The sequence below is a fragment of the Gallinula chloropus genome (genome assembly GCF_964237585.1).
Source record: "Gallinula chloropus genome assembly, chromosome: 5".
In the NCBI taxonomy this organism is placed as follows: domain Eukaryota; kingdom Metazoa; phylum Chordata; class Aves; order Gruiformes; family Rallidae; genus Gallinula; species Gallinula chloropus.
The window spans coordinates 68,473,209-68,490,880 of record NC_140090.1 but is presented as its reverse complement, the minus strand read 5'-3'; the positions used below and the strand labels follow the sequence as shown (position 1 = coordinate 68,490,880).

The window sequence follows — 17,672 nt, the reverse complement described above, 5'->3', positions numbered from 1 at the left end:
AGATCAAAAGGGAAAAGTGGTTTAGTCTGTGCTAGCTATGCCTCTGTGAAATTTTACAGGCACTTTCTGTTGGTCTTGGATCAGGTCCTAGACCCGTGTGGACAGAGCGCATACTGCATGATGCGTCTGGGTTATTCATTAGCAAAAAGGGTTCCCGCTGCAATCAAGCATGTAGAGCACCTTATTAAAACATGCTCTGCTCCTTATCTGACCCAGTGGAGTTGGCATCAAGAAGTTCTCACCACACCCTGAGAAATGCCGCTGGACTGTGAATTACCATTACTCCCCTTGTCTCAGTTCCTACATGGCCTTATCTAAACCATGTCATAAATCTTCTGGGTTTTATCTGAACTCTCCTCCTCCTAGTGACATTCTGTACTTCTGAATAATGTTGTCTCCTTATGAATTACAAGGAGCACAGCAATAATGCTCCAGCAGAAGCAAGGGAAGCAGCGGGAAAATAGCTAAAAGCTACAGTGAACTGTTTTCCTACTTGTAATCTGCTGTCATATTCCGAGTTGGAAGATTAGATAACGAGACTATTTATAGCGGCATTTCTGGGTGTGTATCACAAAACCTTTATTGTAAGACCACAGAAAGTATGAAATTTTAATTTTGCCTGCCACTTCCCTGTGTCACAGCTTCATTTGCAACAGAGCGTTTTTTCTTCCACTTGTGGGGCTATTAATAATGGATGTAGCACTAACATTTCCAAACTGGGAGTTTACCCTCGGTCTCTGTTCCCACCCATTGCTCCATAATATTTGCTCCTGGGCTTTGTGTTGGACTGGCAGTATCTTCTCCAGCCACCAAACACACAGAGCGTGGGCAGAAGCAACCAGAGCTTGTGCCATTCACTGCCACAGGTCCCACCCACAGGACTCCTCTGGATGAAGCCTCAAGCTGCTCTTTAGTCTCTCTGCTAAGTCCTCCAGTACGTGCCAAGAGGGTCTGAGAACAACTGCCCAAAGGAAACATGCTGAACACCAGACAATCTCCACATGCCGAGAGGCACCCAGCAGATGGTGAGAACTTTCTGCCACGACTGATTCAGGGCTGATTTCAAGCAGAGGAGCAAAGCTCCCAGCTATCAGTACTTTTCAATTGGCATCTCGACTCCAAACCTTTTAAACCAAAAGGTGTTTGTGAATTTAAATAGGGAGAAGTTTTTACACCTTATTTTTATTTGATGCCTGTTAAGGGATATAATTGTTGAAGGGTTAAAACAGGTACACTAACTGATATACAGTGATGGGAATGCAGTACTAACATCAAAGGATGCCCAGGTCCCTTATAATGTTCACTGCATTTTTTAATGAAAAAGTAAATTATTTCAGTTACTTCTCTTTCTGTATTTGCTAAAATGCTGCAGCATAATCAGTGAGACACATTTTCTCTTTTCCATTTTCTATCACATCTATTTAGGTGACTCATGTAATACACAGATTCTATTTGCAACATTTACAGTTATTTGTATCATCTTCTACAGTGACTCAATATTTCTATAGGAAACCATCCCTTCCCTACCTAGTAAACACTTTAAGTACAAAAAAATGGCATTCACCATGAACAAAAATGATCCTGTATGACAGACAGATAATTTAAAAATGCAGTGGCACCAGTTGCTCAAACCAAAGAAATACTGAGTAATACCAATAAAGTTAAATGCCATATTAAACAGATGTCACTTAAGGAAGAGATTTCAACTAACCTGATGGAATCTGGATGGTAAGTGAGCTCTGGATCCACAGCTGCTTGGCTTACCTGGCAAAAGCCTGTGCAAGAGCAAGTTAAGGCTGTAATACAAATCTTTACATTAGGTGGTGTTGATGAGCAACAGAGCACAAAACACAGTCACGTCTCCATCCAAGTAGCAGTTAAAGGGAAATCAAGCAGAGCTCATGCCTAACAGAGGATAAAAGATGATCAGTGGGGTTTTTAGATCATATGTTGACATGTGGGAAGTCAGTGGAAATTAGAATGAGTCAAGCGTAACATGATTACATTTCTTCTGACTGGGTCAGGGTTACAGCCACAGCTTTCAAGTAAGGTGAAGCTAGAGGAACATCTAGAGAAGGGCATCTTATAAAGACTCTCATGCTCCTAATTCAGCTCTCCAAGTAAAAAAACAGTAGCCCAAAAGTCACCCTGACTAATTCCACTGGTACAAAGGATCCCAGATTACAAACTCTGCTCAACATCCCATGGTCCCCTGTCTCTGCAGAAGCCAGGATCCTTCTTTGCTACCCCACTAGTTTGTTACTGACACTGGCTAGTTATGGAGCTGCCCAGCCATTGTTTGGCAGAAAGGACTTTAATACAATTGGAAAATAATGAGACCTACCAATCTTCTCAAGTCCCAGTGCTAGACATAGGGTATATTCTGGACATATCATAAAACCTATTAGAGCCAAAACCAGTCAGAAATCCCAGTACATGCCCCGGCACATCTGTGTAAGCCCACACATGCAGGAACATGAAGTCTCAGCATTACCAGCATTAAACCAAAATACTGAATATGAAGGAACAGAGGAAAAATACTCTGCAAGCAATGCCACTGCTTCAGAATTTGTCTACAATCTTGTCACTGACTTTCAAAAGGAAAAAAAAGTTTATACTTACTGCATTAAGTGTTTTGTTTTTTTTAAACAAAAATCCTGCATGGCATTTTATCTCTGAGGCTGGCTGAGAAATATTAACATTTACTTTTCAGAGTTTTGCATAAATAGCCCTGAGGCTTAACCTGACAGTTTTCTGAGAGCTGAGAACCCTTCCCTATGCTTCAGCAAAGAGTTGAACCAAGGTGGACTAATGGAGAATTGTATAAACATAATACCACCGTGGCACTCTCCACCCTATAACTTTAAAACACAATCCTATTTTAATCCTGTAACGGGAAGGCCAGATAACCAGCAGCATAAACATGAACTAGATTCTTACATACACCATACTTCTATCAGCAGGAGATCCCCAAGAATTAATAGGTATGAAAACCTATCCCACCTCAATTTTAACCGCACAGTTGCATCAACACAGACCTTAGTGTGGGTAAGCATCTAAGCGCCTCCCCAGCTACACAGGTAGCAATACCAGAGTTAGATAGGTTACAAGGTAGTTCAGGCTCAGGTATACACACCACAGTCACAGCAGAAAATTTAACCACTGCCAGACCCAAAGGTTCAGTTAAAATTCAGCTCTTGTCCCCAATACCTTGGGATTTGTCAGTTTGTGGCACAGATCTTAGCACCTGCACAGTGCTGTGATTAAAGTCAGAAACTACTTTGGGATTTGTCAGTTTGCAGCGCAGCGCTGAGCACCTGCACGGTGCTGTGATTAAGGTTAATCTTAGATCAACCATTTCTGGATAGAGACAATACAGAAACACAGGCGTTGCAGACCCCACTCCTCAGGACAGTTTGGAATTGGATTGTTCAGATGCCCTGAAATTTCAAGGCAGACCAGGTCAGAGCACACGTGGATCCCCAGTTTGAAATAAGTGGCCAGCATGAAGGTAGGCACTGTAAGTAAAACAACATGTACTTATGTACTTGCCACAGGCAACAATTTCAGCGATGCAGAAGTAGCTGATTCCTGCAATTATCCTAGCAGCAGTAGGTAAGAACAGCTGCCAAATCTGAAATCTTCCAAGCCTCTGTATTAGCAACCTTCCCAGATACAGGGATATCCACAACAGCTGCTGTTTCAATAGTCTAGGAAACGAAATGAAGCAGGGGCTACTTAGGCCCTTGTCACTTGGAAGTGAATGTAAGCAAAGAGAACCTGCTTCCTCTTACTCCAGAAGGGAGCAAATGCAAAACCACCTTTATTTATCAAAGGTGCAGGAGAAACAGCCCCATCCAAGAAAGACACCATGGAAGTTTGCACAGGGACCTCAGCACAATCCCTACTGTCCCCTAAGTAAAGCCTAGATGTTCTGTGAGTGACTTTGATGCTGCCATGGCAAAGAACCACTCTGTAAACACCTAGGCAGGGTTGTTTATAAAAAAGAGGGTGGATCTAGCCAGAGTCCAGCCAACATCAGAGCATGCTTTATCTCTTCATCCATCACTATGATGTCTGAAACACACAGCTCCACCTGTCACTAGTGTGGAGAAGCTCTAAGTTTTCATTTCAGCACTATCCTTATCCGCCCTAGGAAGATGCCCTTGGGAAGTCCATACAAGAGGGGTGAGTGTGTGGTCTTTGTATGTAGCAAAGTATATCACTTCACAGCATTCCTCTTTCATGACCTCCTCCAATCTCCCACACAACTAGACCCATTTTAGCACCCCTAACACCCACTATTAATGAGCTTGACAGAGTTAACAGCCACTGTGTGGCTAAAACTTCCTTTTGTTTAAAAGGAGCTGGAATTTGTCAACTTCATGTCCTTGTAATTCTTGTACTGGAAGACATGGTGAAGAGTGGAAGTCTGCCCCTTCTCTGCATGCCAGTGACTTCCCACTATGGTTGTCCCTTTTTCCAGAGATAGGAGTTCTAGTTTATTCACTCATTCCTTATATTAAATCAATCCAGACTTTTGACTGTCCATGTTGTCCTCCTCTGAACCTTTTACAGTCCTTCTGTATCTTTTTTATGATGATGGAAGGAGAAGAATCAGAAAACCCCACAATATTCAGATTCATATAACAATCTAATCATGGTCTATTTTCTCCTGTTTGGCTTCCTTAAATTTCAAGTATTAATTTTGTCTTTTTTTTCCCTCTTTTACTGAGCCCTGGACTAACATTTTCAGCTCAATCACGCCGCCAATGTTTTGATTCCTACTAGTTTTCAAATGTAGCCTTTCTTGTCCTTGAGAAATACAGAGCATCACCTGTTGGCAAAGCACCACACGATTTCCCAGGAAATTTCTGACAAGCTGCAGCCTTACCTGCTCCACCCAGACACCTCAGCACCTTGTGAAAAAGATGATGGGAAAGAAAAAGTAAGATCAATAAATTGCTGTGTTTGGAGCACTGGGCAATTTTAGGCAGTTTAAATGCAATAAATCAAAGTTCAGCAGCTTGGGAAAAAATCTAGTGCTTGGGAGGTCATAAAAATCTGAGAACCTCCAGCAGAAAAAAACTTTCTATCTACAACCCAGGTACACTGACGGGTCACAGAGAAACAAGCACCATCCAGGCCAGGATGAAAGCTGAAGGGCAGGAAGCAGGAGGCATCCTTCAAAGCCTTGAACAATCAAAATTCTGACTCTCTAAGGCTGGAAGAAAATTAAATGGTACTTAGAAGAACAGATTATGACAGCGATGGGAGCTGAGGTTATCTTACAGTATCACTACCTGAGTCCTCCCCGGTGCGCTGCTTGCACCCCAACTTCTAATCCCCGGTGATCATCAGCTGATGACATCCTTTTCCTTCCCACTTAGTTTTATCTAGCGAGTGCACAAAATGGAGCTGGCAGCAGGATAGTCTTTTCTATCAACAACATACAATTATTGAAATGATTGCACCAGCCAGATGACTATCTTCTGCGTGTATTTCAGAAGCTCATAAAGGAGAAATAAGTCCAATGTATTTATGGGTCAGCAGGATATAAAGTTTGGAAAAGCAACTGCAAAAATACAGGCAATGACTGTATAATTATGACCGGCATCCCCCGTGGGCCATGAGAAGCAGCAAATCCCCTGCCTCCTTGGAGAAGTGCTGCACAACAGGCTGCATTTCTGGGGCTTGCAGCCAGAATGACAGAGTTACACCTTCAGCAAACTGCTGACTTCAGGTTTCCAAGCAAAAGAAGGGTCTGAGAACTGTCCTGCAAAGGTACCAGCCTGCTTCATGTGATACTCTGGAGATACAAACCCCAAATCATCCCACAGAGGTAACCCAGGCACGTGAGCAAGAGCTATCTGTTATGAATGAGCAGTAAGTACAGGGGACCATGGAAGCACCCAGCACAACATGACTCAGATCTCGACGGGAGCCTCCAGATGCCACTGTAAAACAAATAATAAAGAATAACCCATGAGTAAGCCACTGCTGAAAGGAGGATCTCTGACTAGCTTGGGCTGTCTCTGGCACACGCATTCTTTTGCATAAATATCATAGGTGTATTAACCTGTGAGAAAACCGACGGGAAGAAATCCTGCTCGCTGTCACTCACTGTATCTACCTTCCAAGGCAAGAGAGGGCTCCAGAAAGAGCAGCAAACCTGAGTAGGAGGCTGGAGGAAAGGATTTAAGAGAGGAGACAGTAATACGTCTTAGCCTTTACAATGCAATATTGATCTGCTGTCCACAGAAATGGCTAAGCCTTCTTGAAGCTGAGGACATGGAGACAAGTAAGGATAAAGAGCCACTTGCCCATGGAGCACAGATGATTGCATTCAGGTCCTGTGCCTCACCTCTGGCCTGAGGGCTAGCAAAAACTGCATTTCTAGCATCGTGGACCACCAGATCTCGGCACTACACATCAGCCCTAACAGGGTACACAGCCCAGACATCACAGTAAGAAGTTACACACACACAGCGATAGCTAAGGGAGGAGTGCAGCAGCCATAAAGACACGCAAGATGTAACACTAGACAAGGAGGGTAACTTAGAGAAGAGATTGAATAGACTGTCTGGGAAGAACCCCAGGGCAGGGAGATGGGTTGAACTTGGATGTACGTCTTGAGAAATAATATAAGTCTCCTTGGTTGGAACAGTTCAAGCCAGACTGCCCTGGCTCTAGAACATAAAAAGCACACTGGTGCAAAAGTGGATCTTTTTCATCTCAGTCCCAGAGATTAGGAATGGCTCAAGTTTTCCCACTCAGTTCTACTCCAAACAGCCTACACACCTTGTCTGATAGTTACCACAAACCATATTTCAGAGAGGGTGGACAGCAGAAATTTCCTGGAGTTTGTCTGGCTGCATCATTCAGGAGATTGTTACCAGATAATCTTTTGCTCAGCTTTAGGGAAGTACACAACGGATCACCTTCCATCACCCCTGAGAAACAGCCATGTCTGGGTTATGGGAAGGGAAATACTCACAGGAACGCTGAAAATAATCTCACCTCAACCCCCCCATCATGATATTGCCAAGTGACAATCTCCTTCCAACCACTGGCCATGACTGTAAGATTAACAGCACCAATAGGACTGTGGCATCTGATCCACTGACTTTAGCCTTCACCGTCTCAAAACCAGCTAAAGCCTGCAGCCACAACTGGGACACCAAAATCCGGATTAACAATTCAGGCAGGACATGCTGCTTTGGAATAACTGCTTCCAAAGTGTTCACATCTAGCAGTTTCTAGTGAACAGCAATGTAAAGCCCTTTCATAAAGGGCTGGACATATCAGACTTTAAAGTACTGTCCTACTCTGAAAGCAACTCTAAATAAAATCACCAGCCCAGGGTTCCAGGTTTACTGTTGCAGGCACCTTCAGTAAAACCTGCTTATTTCAGCTACCTGGTTTTAAAACTGCAGCCAAAGTCTGAGAAACAGGTTGAGTGCTTGACTTCTCACACACAACCAGCAAAACCAAAGCCAGTATTCTGCCAGCCACGCTGGTCTTCAGCGATACTTCTGTGCTTTCAATACCACCAAAAGTATCACAGAAGATTTAGTAAATTTAGTGAAAATTCATAAATTTTCAGAAGATTTACTTAACTAAAGGTGATCATTTTTAGCAGGACCAACAGAAAGGTATAAAAATTTTCAGTAGATGTGGGCAACAGCTCTATTATGTACAAAGATCTTCTTTCTTATACAGCAGAGATGAATCTGTAAGGTTCAGGGACTGGCTTCAGAGTCCCCAGGCTACCGTGGGAAATTTAATGCAATCATAGCTGCTTCTTTAGCAGGAATGAGCCTAAATCACCCCTGGCACCAGGTTAGGAAGAGGTTGTCGCAGAAGGGAAGCACTAGATGGTGGCCAGATTATCAAAGTTCAGTATCCCTAGCACTGAGCCAGACACTGAGGGAAGAACAACTGGGGATGTTCAATTAAAATACACTTTACAAAATGTTAAATGGCAGATATGTAACAAAACTGTGTGACATTCATACTTTCACCGCTATGCCTCCAGACCATTTCACAGGAACCTGTCAGATGCAATCAGACTTGTTTATTCTGCATTTAAATGTAGGACCTGAGGCAGTTTGGTTTCAAAAAGACAGAAAAGGCACATATTGTCCCTGGCAGTTGCTTGGGTTTTACAACAAAGGCAATGCCTTGTTAACTCTTTACTCCAAAATTATCTCAGTGTTCTGCTACAATACAGTCTTGAGAACATTTCTGCTTGCTGCCTCAGCACAGGTAGAAGTTCAATTAAAATGGAAATTAGAGAAAGAAACTGTCATTAACACACACCCCGCACACCTCCAAAATCAGTTGATTCATATGGAGCATCTTCAAAATCTCACGTAAGCCACTGATAATGGATTAAGTGGCAGTGTCCCTTCTGGCTCCAGTTTATAAATTCTTATCTGATTAAGGTTGCTTCAGAAAGATTTCCAGCTGACAGCATGATTCTTAAGAAACAAATCCTCCCTGGCAGTTTACAATTGCATACCAACTACTACAGCAACTCATGTGCCTTCATCTTTGCCTTGATAGAGGATGATGGCTCACTATTTAGGGTTCAGCACTCCCCTCCTTGTAAGTCTAATTTTAAGCAGAGCCATTGTCTGGGCTGAGTTTCTGGCTGATTTTGTCCATGACAGAGCAGTAAGCATTCATAGTCTCCTTGCATGGCCATTAAAAATGCCATGATATAATCACCCCTCAGTTCATGCAGCTGTTCTGAATCATCCAAGTAAAGCAGAGGAAGCAGAGAGGTGTAACCCAAGGATAGTGCAAGTATCACAGTATAACAACCAGTTCATCATTAACCATTTCCACTCCATGAAAAAAAGTATTGAAAAGCTCAGTAAAAAATGCAGGTGAACATAACCCCCCCTATTCTCCATGCTGGTGATTGCAAATTCTGCAACACACTGGGGAAGCTGCAACAAGTTTTGATCATCTGAAATGGCTCTGAGAGCAGCATCTTCCTTCATTCCGGGCTTACAGAGAGATGTCTGACATCCTCTACCTCCATCACTCAGTGCCCTTGGCTGCGAAATGTGCTTAGTGAAGAGATACCCACTGAACACATATGGTGCATACCACTGCCCAAGGAAATCCCTTGTAAGAATGCCGGGTTATTTTCTGCTACCACCCTCCCAGCTTGTAGCCAAAGGGGGGTTAAAAAGGGCAGGGACAGAGGAGACCTTGGGCAGTCACTCCTGCTCACCTTACAGAAACCATACCCGTCCAATTTGGACCAAACAGTGCCCCGTGCTTTCAGAAATGGGATTTCAACCATATGAGGAACAGAATAACCACACAGGCTGGACAAGGAGACCCAAACACCCCCAGCCCTCGGCCAAACAGGACTGGTAGTCCCACGCACACAGACACATTCCCAGAGCACCCAGAAAAGATGCCAAAGAAAAGATTTCGTTCAACGAGAAACACCTGGGGACTCTTTGGAGGTCTAACTCCTCTGACATGTTGGCCCTTGCTTTTCCGGGGTGCCACTGCTCAGAGACCTGTGCCTCATCAGCCACCCATAGGGCGCTGCCGGGGAAGAAGCGGTAGAGCTGGGAGCAGGGCGGTGGGACCGCAAACTGCCAGAGAGCATGGGCTGTCAAGCACGGAGCCATCCCACCCCGGGGTGCCCAGGGAGCCCAGACTGCCCCAAGGTGTTCGGGACGCCCGTCTGGCATGGGGTGCTCAGGGTACTATGGGTGCCTAGGGGTCTCATCCCAATTAGGAGTCCCTGGGGTGCCCAGGGTTTGTGTCCTGCCTGGGTGCCCATCCCACCCGGGGGTGCCCAGAACACCCATCCTGCTACAGGCTGCGCGGGTGTTTCGGCTGCCCCGGGGTACCGCGGGTGCCCGTCCTGCCGAGATGCTCGGGGTGCCAGGGGTGCCCGTCCTTGCCGGGGGTGCCGACCGAGCCGTACCTTTGAGGTGGTGGTGGCGGGCGCGGTGCAGGCGGCCCTGGCCGCTGCGGGGCAGCGCGGGGATGCTGGAGAAGCGGCTCCCCATGGCGGCATCCGAGCCGGGTCGGGCCGGGCGGCACCGCGCAAGGTCTCTTCCCGGGGGCTATGGCGGTGGCAGCAGCAGGGGAGGGAAGGCAACGCTCCGCCGGCGTCTCCCTTTGCTCACTCTAACGCCGAAAGCCCCGCTCCTGCCCGCTGCCCGCCGGGCCCCATGCTCCGCGCTGCCGTCGCCCTCCGTGGGTCCGCGCCGGCTCCGCCGCGGCTCGGTACGGCAGGGCGGGGCGGCGGCACCGCGGCCCCCCCGCCGCGCCCCGTCGTCATGGAGACAGTTGTTCCGCCCCGGGGGGGGGGGGGAGGGCTGCGCGCCGCCCAGATGTGCCACCGCTGGCGCGACAGGTGGAGGCGTGCGGGACTCCCCCCCGCTCGGTCCCACGGACTGGGGCCCAGCGGGGTGGGCGGCGGCACCGCCCCGTCCCGGTTCCCCGGGGTCTCGGCTGCAAACACGGCCGGTCTGCCCCCCAGAGCAGTGAGCGGCTCAGGCTTCCCCTTAAATCACAAGGATGCCCAGGACGACACACCCCGAAGGGGCAGCCGCAGGGCCAGGGACGTTATTCCCCTCCCCAGCCCAGGAGGAAAGCACCTCGTGGCATAGGGCACCTCCACCTCCCTGGGATGATGCCAGGCTGGAGTTCCGTCACACCTGCTGGGCCTAAACCCGCTTCCCCAGGGCCAGCCCTGTGCCTTCCCAGTGAGGAAACATGTGGCTGACCCCAGGATCCAGCCACCTCAAAGAAGCTGCATCATGCATGAACATCCACCCAAGCAGACATGCTGTGCTGGGATGCAGCTGTCCTGAAGCAGTTAGGATTCCTGCAGATGCAAATACATGCATCCACACGCTCAGAGGAAGGCAAACAAGATGGGCAAACAGCTCCTCAGGCAGGTAGTCAGATAGTCAGGGGCAAGTAGGTCCCTTACAGGTCCCCAACTGACCCAGCAAGGTAGGTGGGTGCCTATGCTTCCCACTTCACTCACCCTGGTAGCTCAAAGCAGTGAGAAGCTACAGCCAGGGTAGAAACAGGATGAAGGGAAATACTTCACTGGCAGGTCCCTTAAGAAAGCTCAGGAGCTTGTACCAGTGAAGTGTCAGCCTGCACATGTGGCATCTGAAAGCTGCTGCAATATGTCATCCCACATCAACTGGGACTGCCCTGTGTGTTGAAGCCCTCTGTGCAGAGCTGAGCCTCTGCACAGCTGCATATTCATGAGCACCCATGCTGCAGACACAAACTCACTCCTACCTGCACAAGCCATGCCCCCATGGTAGTCTCCCTTGCTGTCACAAAGTCCTGTGTTACTACCATGCCTGTCTACCACCAGACATGGGACTCAACTCCACTCGACCTTGTCCACCGCCTCTGGAGCCACCCAGGACAGTGAGCTGCTCCACAAAAGCAGCCAGGACCACACAGTGGTGAGGTTCCCCTTGTCCTCACCCCAGCAGCCCCTCAGCATGCAGGGATTTCTGCTGTGATGAGCATAACCCAGGACCTGGCCCAGTTCAGCTGGTACCACATTAAAATAAATCCCCAGCTGATGCTGGTCTATTGCAGATTTACATTATCTCTTTCTTTAAAGAGCACTGTAGGTTCTGGAGACACACATGTTCGCAAGCTTCATCTGGAGCTTCAGCAAATGCTGAAGACTGAGGGCAGCTTCAGTTCAGCTATGTCAGGGCTGTGAAATGTCTTTTTCCTTCTATTAAAAACTGAATGTTCAGCTTCCTTTCAAAAGGTGTTCTGGTCTGTCTGTCCATCCTTCCATCCATCCATCCATCCATCCATCTCCATCTTCTCCTCTCCCTCCTCTTAATAAACATAAGAGAAACACTTACTGCTCAGGGACCACAGTGAATATTTTCATCTTGAAAACAGTTACTACTACAATTTTTCCACCCAGAGAACCAATAGACTTACTGCTCTCTGAAACCACCTGAGTAAGTACATCACGTTCCAAGGAGAAGGTGAAGCCTTCTGAGGTTAAATAATAATATTAACAAGAAACATTGAAAATCTCAAACAAAACCTGATGCTGAAATCAGGATGAGGATTTCTTTTGGTGCACATGATACAGGAGGCTCAGGCTCAAGAATTATCACCATCCTGCCCAGCTTTAAATTTCAGTATGAGTGAGATGAACACTATGTTTTCACATCCTTTCTCATCCTCTCAGAAGTGGAAAAGGGATAACCCTGCCAGTCAGAGCACTGACATGGTAGTGTGAGGCTTGAACTCCTGCTCAAACACAAGCCTCTTGATGTTTGGTGCTGCAAGGATTTCAATTCAGGCTCTGGCTTTATGGCAAATCCACCAGCTGCCTCCACAGGCAGAAAGCTCAGGAGCAGAGGTGGGACAGAGATTAAGTGAGACTGAGTCACATCTTTATTTATATCCTTTGTGGACATTGTATTTCCAGCCAGCTCATTAGAGTGAGCCCACGAAGAAACATGGCACTGGCCCTTAGATGGGCAACTCCAGCTCCTCGTGACACAATACCTTTTGTCCTGCTGAACATAATTGTCTACAACCAACAAAAATAAATCCCTTTTCTTTCTCAATTCCTTTAATCTCTCTTTGTGCCTGTCCTTGAATTGTAAGAGGTCTTGAGTAAGGACCATCACTTTTTTGGGAAGCTTCATGTTTTATGCGGCAGGAAGAGGTGCCAGCATAAGGCAAATTATAATGGAAAGGAGCATCTTCCCATTATATAAAAAGAGATCTTGAAAAAGGAAAAGTACCAGAGGTTTGGATCAGGGGCATAGCCAACATCCATATGGGGACCGTTTCCATGTGGTCATCTATTAAATGACAGGCACTCACACATGCTTCATGTGCGCTGCTAACTATGCCTTGTGTGATAGCTCACAGCAGGATAGACCCACTCCCAGAAGCATCCAGTGCTTTCTGCTTCCACCAAATCCACCCTGAGTTTTAGACCCCAGGCACCAATCTAATCTCGGTACCCTAGCGTGATACAGTTTATGTACTCTACCAGCTCCCTTTTCACCTCAGAGAGCCGAGGTAATGTATAGCTGAATCAGTGAAAGGAGGAAGCTGTAGAGATCTGCCTTAGCAACATGTTCAGCTCCTGTGAGGGATGGGCTTTGCTTTGCCTGACACCACAGCTTGCAGTTAACACCGTGGGGAGGAATGCAAAACAGCACCAGGGTTTTGCTCTGATCGTGTCTTGGTTCACTTTATCAAAGAGTCTTTGAATTTGCTCCTGACACTGGTTGGAGAAGGAGTGAGAAGGAGGGGCTGCTTGCTGTCCTTGCCAACTTATGTCAGCTCTTCCTGCAGCAAACGTTGAGCGGGGTGAGAAATATGCTCTGTGATCACAGGGGCCCTTGACAGACAAAACAGGATCACACTGATTCTGGGGTTTTGCCTTTTTCCTGTGCTGTAGCAACAAGGAGCATTGAAACAGCTTGCCAAAACTGCAAGGCTTTCAATGCCAGTAAGTCAGGACATCCCTTCTTCTTAGTGTTATAGATATCAATTGAATTGGCTAATTAGGGATGTGCAATTTCTTGGTGTCAGTCCTGTCAGGAAGCGAGGGTCTGATGGAGAGAGTGTTCTGTGTGACAGAGCAGGATGAGCTTGCACTGAATTATAATTCCTCTCCACCTTCTGCATTTGCGTGCGTGGGCAGCTGACCACCAATTTGTAATTTGTGCTTAGAAGTCAGTGGAGACAACGCAGTCAGTCCATGAACTTCATCTGAATGAGCTCTAGGAGAAGTGCTAACATCACAATTATTATCCACAACCACAAGGAGAACAGCACCACACAGCCACATCTGCTCCTGCTCATGGAACAGCATCTACTGCCTTCAGTCACGACACCACTCATGAATTCCCTAACAAAAATCTGGGTGCAAGGATGAGCTCCAGCTGTTCAGCTCAGGCATATGTGAAAGATGGGAGAGACAGGATGTGGAGGTGGTTTTGTGAGACAGCTGGAGAGTAGCATCTACACTCAAAAAGAGCTCACTGGAGAAGGATAACCGGACAGGCTGTAGATAAGGTACACAGGGATGCTCTCAGACTGTGCAGGGGGCAAGACCAGATGAGCACATTTCCATACAAGAGCTCTGGGTATTTTGCAAGGATCTCTAACTCTGGAGTGCTATGCAGCAATGCAGCAAGCGTAGTTAAAAATTCCCTTTGCAAAGCCTGTGTTTGTGCCTTCCAGGCATATCGTGCCTCAAGGGGTCACACAAGAAATCAGGCAACCACAAACAAGGTATAATTATGGAGAATCACAAGAACAGGAGTACACATGAAGCCTGAGCCACAGTTGCCAGAGACTTGGGCAAACACATGTCAGAATTTACACTTAAAGAGGATGCTTAGGGAACAACTATCATAGAATGAAACAGAATAAAGCACAGAACAGTGAGTTGACAGTGCCCAGGTCCTTTGGCTGTGAAATCTATGGAGTCCAGCAGCCTGGGCCACTCACTGACATCCATGTGAGTGGAGATGCTAAGAAATTGGGCATACAATGGCTTGACTACCTTTCACACCCATTGTAAACATTAATCTCAACAATCCAGAAGAGAAAATACTTTCCTCACTCTTTCTGTTTGCCTCCATCTTCAGATGGAGAAACTCAGGCAACGAACTGATTTGGCACATGTGGCACTTAAAGCAGCAAAGGAGCTGAGGCTGGGGATGTACCACATGTCCTTCCTGGAGCAAGGTTTGAACCACTGGGCCCTGTTGATTTCACACACCCATTACTCTAACTCTTTGCTTTATATATCAAAGGAGGATCTGTCAAAGAAATCAGCTGTTGGTTGATTTGCTGTAATTAAAAGTCCAGCATCAGAACTTCAACAAGCATGGAAAAAAAAAAGCCACACCTACCTATCCATGAAATGCACAAGTCTGCACACTGCAGGGAGAGATCACTTGGGGCATATTCACTGCATCCAACTGTTGGGCTAATCTCCTAATTGGTGTGTTTTTACTTGCTTGAATGACAGTTAGTCAATGTCATTCTTGATGTGCCATGCTTCACTCCAAAACAAAATTCTCTGAAGCTGCTACATCAGGAAGGTTTTCCCCCGTTGCAGAAGCCAATGCAGAGCTGGATGTAAGACTCAGGTGGGACATAAGAAAATTCAGCATTATGAGTTAAAATACCACAGGATGACAAGAGTCTGGTCTCAGTCATAGGTGAACAACTTCTTGCCTGTGGGTTTCTGTGTCTTAACAGGACAACAGATTTCACAGTGAAGATACTTATAGAAATAGTAGCTTAAAGTGAAGAGGGGGAACAGATCTGTAGATGTAAAGCCTCATCAACATTTGTAAAATGCTTAGTCTCAGGAAGCAGTCAAGAAGTCATCATGGCAGGTGATCATCCAAGGTGGCATTCCTTCTCTGAAAAATCTAAATTCTAGGTCACCTTTTTTGTAAGAAATGTAGATACTTGTTTTCTATGAGGGGGATAGGGAAAAACGTGTCCATCTTTTACGACACACTGGCTTTACAGCGTGTGATGGGAAGACATGTTTTGTACAGGCAGCTTGATGCTTCAGATTAATTCTGTTTATTTTCTGACCTTTACATTAGCAGTTCTCCTGTTCATCAGCATGGGATCTGCACAAGAGCAGAAACTGTTACCTGACCTTCAAGGCAGAACCACAGTAACACTTACAAGATGCTTTGGTGCCTCATATATACACAGCCAGCCATCCCGGAGCCTACTGGATAAAACACCATGCAAGAGCAGAGATCTCACACTCAAGAGAACATAATGCAACAAGAATTGTCCTCATTAAAAACATGTGCTTATTATCCTGCTGCATGTGTGCTAACTTGAACTTCCAAGCCTTGCATCATGGATTGTCTTTACCTGACAAGAGAGCCTCGCCCTCTCACAGTTTTTCCAGCAGCAGATCCACCTGTAGGCATGTCTTGATATCATCACCAAATCTGGCTTTCCGTTTCCCTCACTTGGTCGCTACATTCTCTCTGAAGCTGCTGGTGTGAAGCACAGATCCAACACCCGCACCATACGAAAGAACAAGAAAAAGAGTGAGAGAATTGTTTCCTTTAGATAATTGATTCCTTTGGGAAGTTCTGGTTTGATGAGCAAAGTCCATCTGTTTATGCAACAGATAACACAGCGAGGCTCTGACCCCTGTACTGACACACAGAAGCAGGAGAGCCATTACATGTTTTAACAGCCAGTTTGCAAAACGCTGCTTATGTATTCATTATGAACTATGCTCAAAGTCAATAATATGAAGACAATCATTAACAGGGGAAAATAGAGGGGTTAGAAAATATTAATTTCTCCAACACATACTGGTCACATTTGTTAAGCTCCAGCATACAAATAGCAGTTATACTCTGGAAACACTTAGGTGAGGAAGGTTTAGGTCCCTTTCAATTCAAGCAGATTGCGCTCCTCTCACTGGGCAATTTGGTGGGGGCTGCTGAGTCCCAAGTGTATCTTACAGCAACCACAAAGCTGCTTCTTTCCACAGCAGAAAGCTTCAAGTGGCACATTTGTGCCATATCCCAGAGGCCCAGATCTCACCACTGAGCTGGGACTTACATGGCAGGCCAGTACCGAGCAGAGGATATTTCTAGGGGAACCAGCTCCTCCCTATTTAAAGGGTCCTTTGATCTACAAGAGACATCTAACAGGAATTTAGCACAGCTAATAGTGAAGCCTTTGATCTGCCCTTCAGAGTTTCACTGTCTGTCAGCCAGCCTGAACCCCTTCTTCCAGAGATTCCTCCCTAGCACAGCATATGCCAGCTCCATAGATGGGCCACTGTCGCAAGATCTTTTGCTCCCATTCACTTTACTTCGGTATAATTTCTCCCTTTAAACATTTTCTTGGTCAATGGACTTTCACTTCAGTCTCACCTATGCACCTCTGTCAAGATGGTGGATATTTCTACTGAAGTGGCAGGCAGACCCCTGTGCTGGACTACAGAGCCTGAGATATATTTGCCTTCTAAGGAAGATCCTACATTCTTTGCAGATCTAAATGGGTTTCTGCTAAAGCAGAGACAAATCAAGACTTTGATAACGAATACCAGTGCCAACCTCATCTCCTATTTCTGCATCCAAATATTTGCTTTTAATTAATTTTACTGCCCAAATTAACAGTGGAGGTGTCCAGATTTCTAATTGGGTCATTGCAAGCCAACTTTACATCATGCTGAGAAATCAGCATCCTCAAGGAATATTGTGGAAAAAAACAAGTCTTTGCTAAACATGGTCAGTTAGAGAAAAGGGACACATGTTAAGGGCTGTTACTCTGTACCTCTAAATGTGTTTGACATGCTCAAGACTTAAAATGATGGTTTAGACTATCAAAGGGAAGGCACTGAACAACTTTGATATACTCATCAATAGTAATGATAACCTTCCCAGTCTACAGGGCCCCACTGGTGGCACTGGATGCGCAGCCTCTACCTGAAGTCACCATTTCTCTTCTTCATGACTTGAATGGTGGGAGCCAGACAGGAACTCAGAGATGCCGAGTTCAGTATCATAAAGCCCCACTGATTCTCAAAGACAGTGTGCAGTGCATTCATAGCAGGAAGCACTTCTTGCCAGAACACCAGACTGCTGCATTCAGCA

At 46.1% G+C, this 17,672-nt stretch overlaps 1 protein-coding gene across 1 annotated transcript in view; it reads right to left on the bottom strand.

Annotated features, from left to right (window-relative positions):
• NEURL1 (neuralized E3 ubiquitin protein ligase 1) overlaps window positions 1-10,046 on the bottom strand; it is a gene marked incomplete at both ends in the record, with an annotated part of 150,216 nt that extends 140,170 nt beyond the window's left edge. The window contains one exon of the mRNA XM_084264964.1: window positions 9,962-10,046. Within this exon, the coding sequence (XP_084121090.1) occupies window positions 9,962-10,046 (85 nt within the window). The remainder of the gene's footprint in view (window positions 1-9,961) is intronic.
• Window positions 10,047-17,672: the final 7,626 nt, after the last annotated feature.